Source organism: Photinus pyralis, unplaced genomic scaffold (genome assembly GCF_008802855.1).
Source record: "Photinus pyralis isolate 1611_PpyrPB1 unplaced genomic scaffold, Ppyr1.3 Ppyr1.4_LG3b, whole genome shotgun sequence".
NCBI classification, from domain to species: Eukaryota; Metazoa; Arthropoda; class Insecta; order Coleoptera; family Lampyridae; genus Photinus; species Photinus pyralis.
The window spans coordinates 4,981,131-4,992,246 of NW_022170510.1; the positions used below are offsets into that span (position 1 = coordinate 4,981,131).

The 11,116-nt window shown below is 35.1% G+C and overlaps 1 protein-coding gene across 7 annotated transcripts; it reads left to right on the forward strand.

Moving 5' to 3' along the window:
• The first annotated feature begins 1,168 nt into the window (after window positions 1-1,168).
• Window positions 1,169-9,697, forward strand: LOC116166822 (progestin and adipoQ receptor family member 3). 7 transcript variants are annotated; one of them, XM_031481976.1, is made up of 7 exons: window positions 1,175-1,192; window positions 1,418-1,423; window positions 8,357-8,598; window positions 8,650-8,806; window positions 8,854-9,006; window positions 9,057-9,245; window positions 9,292-9,697. In XM_031481976.1, the coding sequence occupies exons 1-7, from the start codon at window positions 1,190-1,192 to the stop codon at window positions 9,526-9,528; spliced, it is 987 nt and encodes a 328-aa protein (XP_031337836.1). In that variant the 5' UTR covers window positions 1,175-1,189; the 3' UTR covers window positions 9,529-9,697. The 7 variants fall into 7 exon arrangements, with proteins under 7 accessions (XP_031337841.1, XP_031337836.1, XP_031337835.1 ...); XM_031481979.1 differs by lacking the exons at window positions 1,175-1,192; window positions 1,418-1,423 and adding exons at window positions 6,330-6,537; window positions 6,590-6,641; XM_031481980.1 differs by lacking the exons at window positions 1,175-1,192; window positions 1,418-1,423 and adding exons at window positions 6,330-6,533; window positions 6,590-6,641.
• Window positions 9,698-11,116: the final 1,419 nt, after the last annotated feature.

Sequence of the window (11,116 nt, forward strand, 5' to 3'; positions counted from 1 at the left end):
AGTATTTTGTGATATTTTATTGCTTGATTTTACTCTAGGATTTTAGTTACCTGATGATGACATGGTTATGTCGAAACATGTTGTAAATGTTGAATTTTGATAATATTAAAGAATGTATGGGGAAGGTATAAATATTTTCTCATAACATCAGGGTCGTAAATTTAAAAGCTTGAGATCTTCCACAGCGGTCGATTCGTTTACGATATATATTCTCCAGTCTTCCTTACAAGTTACCACAGGGTTGAGCGCCGCCCAGCTTCTTTAAATAGTTTACTTTCCTTGTATAAAACTGGGGAGGAAAACAATAGTGAAATCAAATTAACGAAAGAAATACTGGTTTATTCTGTTCAATATCAAATAAAATTATCTCCAATTTACAATAACGTATCCCCACAAGTACAAAAATAATGCTAGATATTCTAAATTATTGATTAAAGTTGATTCAAACCGAAGCGAATTAAACGTGCAATTAAAACCCCCAATTCAACAATAGTCGCATAAAACTTACAACAAAAAATCGACCATTCATCGATCGGGTAACACTAATGATTTGCATATAAACAATGTTAATAGTTACAATTACGATTCGAGTATTTGTTTCTTTAAGAGGTGGTACAACAATACAGAAGAAAAGGTACCTCCTTGCTGATTATATGTTGGTTAATTCATGCTATCCCAATTCTTATCTAATCCCCAAACATCCATATGGCGGGTGAAATCGAGGTAAAACTCTGGGATTTTTTCTTTCGATTTGTCTAATTTTACCGTGCTATAGGTACCTACATTTGATTTATATATAGGATCAATAAAACATTAAAAACCGTTATTCCCTTACTCTCCCTTACTGTTGCTATAAATGGTATGGGTTGGTAGAGCAGTCTTGGCTGAAACCCCGCCCACTCAAAAATAAAGGCAAAAATAAATAAATAAAATAAATAAACCCCTAAGTTTTTATGCAGTATCTAATTTTTTTGCAATGCGATAATCAAATCAGCTGGTTTTTTTGTAGTTTTTCGCAACAAGTGAAACATATACGTCAATCGTCAATGAAAGTCAAAACGTTAGAAAAAAAACCCGTAACGTTATATAAGCACTTATGCAGTTCAAGTTCATTGGTTATCGGAAAGCCGTAAACGGTCTGCGTAGTGCGTTGATGCATTACCGCAAGTCAATTGTTTACGATTAGGAAATGGTAATGATTTTTGTTAAATATTTCCAATTTTTTAAATAATTATGTTAACGTTTAACGACGAGTCAGTGGGCACGCTCGTTTACATCTGAAGTACCTTACCTTCTGCTGACTGCAGAAGCAGTTGTATTTTAATTAATATTGTATTCCGTATTCGTGTGCTGGTTTCGTTCGATTTCTCTCCGCGGTGAGATTTAATAAAACTCGTAATTAAACAAAATCATGCAGAAGCGGGTAAGCACTAAATATGATTTACCTACTCTAGGTACCTAGGTAGGTACATAATACATTGCAAATTATTAGAATCTAGAACGCCAGTGTAAATTAAGAACGTAGAAAGTATATCTCTTCCGATATCTACTTATGCAGTGAAAGTTGATACAAAAGTTCTCATTAGCCCTTCAACATGAATGCGACAATGATGCCTCCGTTAGATGGCTGTACGGGAATAATGCTATAATGATTTCCGTATTATAATTAGAGACAGTTTGATTTCGTTGTTGACCTTAGCATTACATACTTTTTTACGCTTTTTTATATTGACACTAATATATTTTTTAACAAAAATATCCGTAGAGTACTGTTATAACTGAATTCATAGATCTTACTAGGTATCAATTTATTTGTCAAGTACCTAAGTCCTAAATGAACCGCCAATTTGATGCTCTAACTTTCATGAAAAAGAAATACTTAGGTATATATCTGATAAAATAGAGTAGTGGCACAGTTTATGCTGAAAATAATTCTGATTACATAACATTCTCCAAACTTTAAAACTTGTTATGTGCATGTACTACATTATGTAATGAACTCATTCAGCTAATATACGGGGAGCTGGCTGCATAAAAATGTTAGTTACCCTTACAAGACTGATTTTTTTTTGTAAATTGTAAATCTTGATACAGAGTCAAGTAGAAATTATAGACTTTTTTGTAGCGTTTTTTATGCCACATTAACCAGTGATTGCTAAAATTATTTAAAAAAATGTTTATTATGGCCCTTTTAAACTGTATGCATGTTACTCGTTTTTGGTGAATACGATAACTCAAAAACGCCTCAACCGATTTTGTTGAAACTTGGAATAATAGGTTGGCATGCGGGTTAGCAAACGTCCTATTTTGGTGTCGGTCCGTTACCATGTTCAGGGTTTTTGAGGGTGTCAAAAGTTTAAAAGGGTCATAACGCATTGAAATTTTTTTTGGCATTTTTTCCGCATACGCTGGCTAATGTGGCATAAGGAACTATACAAAAAGTCTATTGTAAAGTGCAATGTTGAAAATCGCAAACTTTAATTTATCTGTTAGAAGGTTATCTCTTCATAATCTCACATGTCACATGAAGTGCTGTCGAGATTCATCACTGCGCCCTATAAACGTTGGGGTTTTTGAAGGCCATTTCCCGAAGCAGCGCTATGATCGCTGAAAAGTATCAGATACAAATATTGGAAGTCTTCACCAACTAATGATCGCTGTAAGGTATCAGGTAGGTAACTAACTTCATGATGATGAAATAAAATGAGGATACTTGGAACAAGCCGATGCTAGGTCCAAGCAGCACATTACATTATATTTCTTGCATTTTACTATGATCGATCACAAGTTTCGTGTTAGGTTCGAGGATATAGGTTACAATATATTATTGACCCGACGATACCCCCGAGCTCACTGTTTCGGAAATAGGTACTGTAGATTTAATAACTGCGCGACGGCTCTGGTTTTTTTTATTAAATCACCAAGTTAGTCATTCCTGGGTGGTAATTCCCAGGCGCCAATAATTAAAATGTTTAGGTTTGTTAGGGAATTAATCGAAAGAATAAAACTTCCCCTTATGTGATGGTTTTGTCCGTTCGTCCAGCGATGTCAAACCTTTGTCAACTCATTTCTACAGCTTGAGAAAATATTGACTGAAGGTAGCGGAGGGCTGGCACGAACGAAAGTAAAACGCGTCGATTACCATGGGTTTCTTGTTTATCTTGAGTACCTACCTCTTTATCGGGTGAAAATGCTCACACGGATGTTATTTATTTGGAGCGCAAATACGTAGAATTCCCCGCCGTGGGCAAACGTTTTTTAATATGGCAAACTTGCTGCTCCGTCTCGACTGTACGATGTAGTTTAAGCGTTTTCTAAGGGTTTTTACGCGAGTACCCCAAAAATGGATGTTTTATTTCAAACCTTCGCCGATTTTTCCATTCGTACGAGGTTACAATAGAAGAAATATTAAGTAATCAATAATTCGAAAATTGAAAATTTTTAAAATAGACTATACGTACTTTATATAAATTTACTCTTATTTTTTTACCTACCTAACAACACACAGTTAAAAAATGGGAGGGGCGGGGGCATTTAAAAATAACTTTTAACGATTTTCTCATAGTCCAGGCAACGAAGGAAAAATAGCGGAAAAAAATCGTGTAGAAGTCAATGTGGGCACAGATGTAGGGGAAGGTATCTTGAACAACATACTAAAAGTACTGGGGGGTGGGGTGTGAGCTAAGGGTGGGGGGAGGGGTTAAAGGTCCCTTTTTTTAGTTTTTCGTGTATCATTTGAAAACGATTGCTCCTAATTAAAAATTTTGCTCTACAGAATTAAACAGCATAAAATTATCTACAAAATGATATAGCACAGTATATAATAATAATAATACTTAATGAAATACAGAGGGAAGAAAAATCAAAATTTTTAAAATAGTCGTATATACACGACAAGTCTAATTGCGACTATGTTACGTAGACGAGATTGTGTGGGTAGGAGTCAAAATCGTCATCGTCGTCGTCGTCATCGATGGCATCGTTCGGGGCTCCATTCGTGCACATGCCAAGGCAATTGCCGCAAGCGACGGAGCAAGCAATGTCTGCTTTGCGGCAGTCACACCTCCCTCTGTACCCAGTTGTACATCGGCAAAATATTGTGTTAAGTATCGCCTCGGGTGCCACTGGATCATTTGTGGTTACTGGGAATAATACCCCGTCTTCTCCTTTGGCACACCCCATTGAGTGGGCGGTAAGGGGTTATTGAGCCACTGTTGTATCTGTAAAAAATCACACAACGCTCTCTTTCCTCTTAAAACTGTCTACTTGCTCATCTTTTCTCAGAACAGTAGATCTTACTAATCCATTGATTCCTTTTTTCCCCACTTAACATAAATTACTGTCAACACCATCCTCGCAAATTAAACACTTATCAGCCACAGTTAATCATGTGGCATCAAGTAAAGTAAAACACAAGTCAATTAGACACGCTATAGCTTAAAGATGCTCAACTTATCTTAAAGACTCACTAAAGACAATGGAACTGAATGACTTCGTTCGCGTCGTTGTCATGAGACAACGCGTTACATTTGAATAGATGAAACGATTGAACAATAGGAGCCTCATAGCGTGATTAGAGTGAACTAATGACGTCCTTGCTGTCCACCAGCATGCACTGACCCCCCCCCCCCCGTAGACCCCCACCCTCCCGCCTACGAAATATAATCACATTCGGGATCCCCGTGTGCGTACCGGTTAAAATTTTAAAAATTTAATTTTTCTTCCCTCTGGATCTCGTTAAGTATTATTATTATCATATACTGTGCTATATCATTTTGTAGATAATTTTATGCTGTTTAATTCTCTACAGCAAAATTTTTAACTATGAGCAACCGTTTTCAAATTATTCACGAAAAACTAAAAAAAGGGACCTTTAACCCCTCCCCCACCCTTAGCTCACACCCCACCCCTCAGTACTTTTAGTATGTTGTTCAAGATACCTTCCCCTACATTTGTGCCAAAATTGGCTTCTACATGATTTTTTTCCTCTATTCAGCCTTTTTTGGGCTTCGTTGCCTGGACTATCAATTGAATTTTTAATGTTAGTTTTTTAACCCCCTGTATTTATTTATAATTAAAGTGTTATCACAGTTCACGAAGCGAAACCTTTTAAACAATTTCTCAATTAAATAATAATAGCTGTAATATAAAATTAAAATATGTCAAAAACGGATAAATTTAGGTATAGGACATTATACCTGAAATTTGTGTTGAATATTACTTAGAATCATCGGGACAATTATTGGAAAAGATTGTTTTAGGGTGAACCTATGTATAAAAAAAATTGGGAACGCTCTTGTAGTCCCCCAGTTTGAAAGACAAAGCATCCCTTTTTTTACTTGTTTATTTAATTAATCAATTACTATGAAACCTACGGTTGGCGCGTTTTTTTGTGATCTATGCCACATTTAGGGTTTGTAGCAAATGTATAGGTATTAATGGATACGTCTGCGCCAGATGAAGAATTTGTTTGCCCAAACTCTTCTTCCCGAGCTAGTATGTCTTAACGATATTTTGGGATCAAATGAATTGCAACGACGTTGACAGTAAACTTTTTCAAGGCAAACCTTGCCAAATTATTATTATACATATAATCTTGACGCTTGGAAAAGTCTCCCTACCTTTACTTATTATCCTGTAAGTTCCACAGAAGTCAGAGGCTCTCACCAATCCTTTACGACCACTAATTGACTCACTGAACACCAAGTGAAATATTTGCCACAATGACGACGGCAGGACGGTCCAATTGGCGCTTAGCATATTTGTTGACCTCATCTTTCTTTATGGATCTCAAGTTACAGCTCCAGGACTACATTACCATTTGCAGAATACAATAGCGGCATGTCATTTAAATGACACCATTAGAGAATCTCCTGTTGTTCAAAGAATGATGGAAAGCATGTAGGTGAACAACGAGTAGCCTTTGTTTAGTATAGAATATCAGCTCTTGAGGCACTTTCGGTTCAAGATACTCAGAACCAGAAGGAAGCTAAAAACCTGTTTGATACGCTGTTCCTATTGATGATGATGACAAAAAGAAGAAATATAGAGACTGAATGGATAGATTTATTTTTATGAAAAAGTGGAGTGTGGGGAAAACAAGCTCTTAATTATGGAACTACTTCTGTCGATGAAGAAAAGAAAGCATCTAATTATCACATTGAGAGAGCATTCTTCAACTTGGTACTTAGGGAATGCCGCTTCAATCCATGGACGAAAGTTCGGCGAAATTTATTTCCTACAGTCGTTATAAAGACAATTAGATAGGTAGATCAATAAACTTTGATAAAAATAAAATATGTCAGATTTGACATGTTTACAACTATCATTTAACATTCCTACTTTCAAAACTAAACAAAATTCCAGTAAAGATATTTACTTATCAAACATTTAATATGGTTTTTATTAATTGAGGCATCTGAATTGAATAATTGCACAAGCGGGTATGATGGACACCCCTTTAATGGTTACAATGGAGTATATCTCAAAGTCGTAAAGTTTGGATAGAATTATACGCACCGTTAAGCTATACAGTATGTACGTACGTATAGTAGGTACCCTTTTCCTTACTTGCATAGTGTTTTTGAAGCTAACTGCAAAAGAGAAAACAAAAGATTCAAGCAGAGATTGTAAAACGCATGGTAAGGATCTATTCTTTTGACAACACTGCTTACAACGACGGTTTCCATGTGTAAAAAATATTTTATGAAAGATGATTTTTCATGGCATCGGTACTATCTTTGAATATAAAATATAAGATATTCAAAGGTAGGTACTATCATAGAGGAAAATTGTATTTCCTCTATGGTACTAAGTATACAGAGCAGCTCACGTTGAAGTTTTTCTACGCAACTGTAGGTGCAAAGTTTTTAAGTGTTGGTATGTAAGAACTGTTTTCCGTTCTGATTTCATAGGACATTCATCTAAGGAACAACACGTAGTAAAATGTTGTCACCTCGCGGCACACCCTGTTGAAATCGCGAAGTATCGCTGATAAGAAATCGCATAAATCTTGTTCGACATATAGTCGAAGATAATGCGGTACACAATAAACAGTAACTTTATCAATGTAGCTTATATTAGCCAACATCAGCAGTACTTACAAGTTACAGTTACATTGATTACATACAACCATTGAGTAACCTAATCCTTCACTCAACGATACAACCAAATAGCAATTGGATATTTTTCACTACTCTAAAAATTGACACAAACAATGGCAGCAAGTACTGTTGCACGTTCAATTTTCTTGTTCCAAAAAACATAGACTAAAACTTTTACTAAATAATTAAATGTTACAAACGGGGTTTAATGTGGAGAAGTTAAGTTTGATTATTACGTAGTTGAGCATTGTCCCGAATTGTGTAGGATTTTAAAGCGATTAAAAAATGGTTATATAACAACAACACCCATAACATACCATTCTAACGGCATTTATATGAAAATATTGTATTAAATATTCTATAAATCCCGATAGACATCGAGGCACCATGAAAGATTAATTATCGGCGATAAGAAACGAAAGCGGATATGACGCATTCTTTCTGGGAAATATGCCGTGTTTTTTCGAGAACATTCTAGACTATTCAGGAGCGTTCGAGAACATCGAGAAATATGGAAGTTTGCTATACAAGCAAAACGAATTGTGCTTCAGGCAGTTCTAACATCGATTCTAAGTGAAATATTAAGCTCCTGCTTATGTTATGGTATAAATTGTGAATGAGATAAATTATAATTACTGTTATAAAGTAATCCATTGTTATAAATTATTAGTTATTATTGTTAATTCATTGTAAATCAAATAAAAATATCACTATTCATTTTTTTTGTTTCTCGATTTTTCATATTCCATATATTACACTCGAAAATAATGTCAAACTCTAAAGAACATTTTTATTGTCATAGATGGTATCTAAATTCTGTAATACTTTGATATGGTCCATAATGTACGTACAATACCTATGAGATCTCTATAATGTACAATGATAGGTATAGGTTATTGTTTTAATATTTTGTACTTTTAATAACAATGATTCGACTGTATCGTATCGTATATCTAATCCTTATCTGACATACTTGAATTACTGCATGCGAAGCTAACTGGATTACATAAATTTTGATCTATTTCTTGTTAACATTTCGATCAATTTATTCTGGAGAAGAATTATAAATGATTGCTGTTAGTTACAAAATAAGAGTACCCACTTGCAGAAAAATTCATGTTTCGCATTGGGGTAAGAAGCTGTGTAGTTATAGCAGTATTCCCAAACAAAAACTAGGAATCTATTTAAAAAAAATCAATCTTAAGATTTATTTAAATACGTCACCAGCTACACACTGCGTTTTTGTGTTTCAGAATGATACTTCAACGGACCATACGGGATCGCTTTTATCTGCATGTGATGACGATGAAAACGTCAACGACCCAATATTGGAAGAGTCAGAGTCAAAATGCAAGAAAGAGATATGTGAACACCATAAACCAAATGGAGAAATGCGACTGTATAGCTTAAAAGATGCCCCCGAATATCTACAACATAATGTATTTATTTTGACAGGATATCGCGGGATTTTAAATACTAAATTGTGCATTGAAAGGTTGGTTGTTGCTTTCACGTATACACGACATTCCTATCCGTTAACTTTCAGCATATTTTGGTGGACCAATGAAACAATCAACATATGGTCCCACATTTTTGGATGGCTTCTATTTGTAGGACTAACAATTTACGATCTATCCTTACTGAATTTGCATGCATCCTTTCTTGACAAACTGTGTGTTGCAATGCTGCTGATATGTTTTCAGGTAAGTATTGATACATCACGAATGCAAGGTACTTCAGCGTGTTTTAGGTTTGCATGGGTCTCTCAGCTGTGTACCATACATTTTCCTGTCGTTCTGAGGACGACTGTAATTACTATTTATCACTTGATCTGTTCGGAATTGCTCTCTCTCTACTTGCTATTTACATGTCTGGAATTTACTACGCTTTTTGGTGCCACCAAGTAAGTTGGTAACGCGGTGATGTTCCATTAGAAACACGCATACTTTTCAGGCGATGTTAAATTTCTACTTAGTTACAATTTTCCTAATATTTTGCGGCGCTATGGCGTTGCAGCATCCGAAATTGAATGCAAACACAAACGTAAAAATGTTTGTATTTGTTTTATGGGCTGCATATGGAATAGTCCCAACGATACATTGGACGTTTATAATGGGAGGTTTTGCCAACCCTTTAGTTAGTGTACGTACCTCGTATGTTTTAACGGGAATATATCGATCGCTTTTAGATGCTCATCCCAAGGGTGATGGGGATGTACTCGATAAGCGGTACCGCCTTTTTGATTTACTTGACCAAGGTGCCGGAAAGGTTTTGTGCAGGAAAATTCGATTATTTGGGACACTCCCATCAGTGGTGGCATTTGTTTGTAGTTGGCGCACTGTATTACTGGCACAATACCGGAATAATGTATGCGGAATATCGAATGAATCATGGATGTGCCACATCGCTGAGGTTGGACTATTGATGTTATTTAAAATTTAGTCTATATACCAATTGATTAGATTAGAGTATATAATTATTGTATGTAGATATTTTTCCAGTTAAGTATTTACCTACCTACAAGTAGATCTGTTTTGCTACTATTGACTGTGATAAGGGCCTTTCTTATATCCAATTAAAGTGACAATGAATTAGTTTGGTCGAAATAAAGGTTACTGTGTTTTAATTGTTTAAAAAGTGCAACAGTAAGTATAGTATTGTATTGGTAATCAAGTATACGTAACCCTCTTTCTCTGTAGGGCGAGGTAGTGACGTGTACAGAATTTTATGCGCCTACCTTAGTTTCGCTACAGCTGAAGAAGATAAGTAGGTATAGCACGAATTTTCGTTAGATGATCAGTCACTTCTCCGATGAAATGCGTCATATCATTGAATAAAAACACTATAAGAAGCCTAACCCCGTGGAAATAAAGCGCGACAGAGTTTGAACTGAGAATATAATGGGAACACTGTCAGTAGAGTCGATTCTTGAACTGAGAAGAATGAGAATTTGCTTTCCTCCTATTTACCGCAAAGAGAGTTCGGCGGTCACAACCAATGCGGGTGCAAGGGGATTTGTGAGATTTGTCGCGCTTTCTTCCATAAGCGTTAGGCTTCTTATAGTGTTTTTATTCAATGGTCATATGGAGATGGCTGTATTTTGAACAAAATAAATGCATATAGTAATACCACAGACAACATATACTAGTATATGTTGTCTGTGGTAATACAGCCCGTTTCAAATTAAGTCAACACTATATGCTAACATTGTTAGTTGTAAAATAAGAAAGAAAGATTTTCTACTGAACCCAAATCTGTAATCTAAAAAAAACAAAACAACATCGCATTTTTCAGATAAAAACAAAAATGTGACTTATATGGAACACCCTGTATGCTATATCATATGAAAGCATGCAAAAGTTCTTAATGCACCATATCCAATTTCAAAATACTTAAATAACCAAGATTTTCCAATTATTTTCATTTCAATCTGGGTATCCATGAAAATGATAAAATACATAACAGTAGGTAGATATTTAAAACAATAATTGGAACCAGGATTTATTATAGTGGTTGTTACCAAAACAAGAATAACGGGTGAAATGGTAAATACATATAAAAATAACTTATAATAACTCTACAACATACAAGTTACAACGTTTCCATTTCCTGCAGTAGGTACACGCGTACAGGGCGCGAGACTTTAAAATAAACAACGTCATTTAATCATTTTCATGGATAACTAGATCGAAATGAAAATAATTCAAACATCTTGGTTATTTGAAGTATTTTGGCTATGTTGCATTAAGAATTTTTTGTAGCGAATCATATGATTATAATATACAGGGTGTTCCATATAAATTAATCACATTTTTATTATTATCTGAAAAATGTGATGTTCTTTTGTTTTTTTAATAACAGATTTGGATTCAGTAGAAAAGAACACATAATTTTGATAGGTAACGTAACCGTCTTTCTAATCCTACAATTAAGAAAATTAGCCGATTTAATTTGATGACTAAAGCAGGCCTTCCACGTGCATTCATTTCATCGAACTTGGAGTGTACACTCCT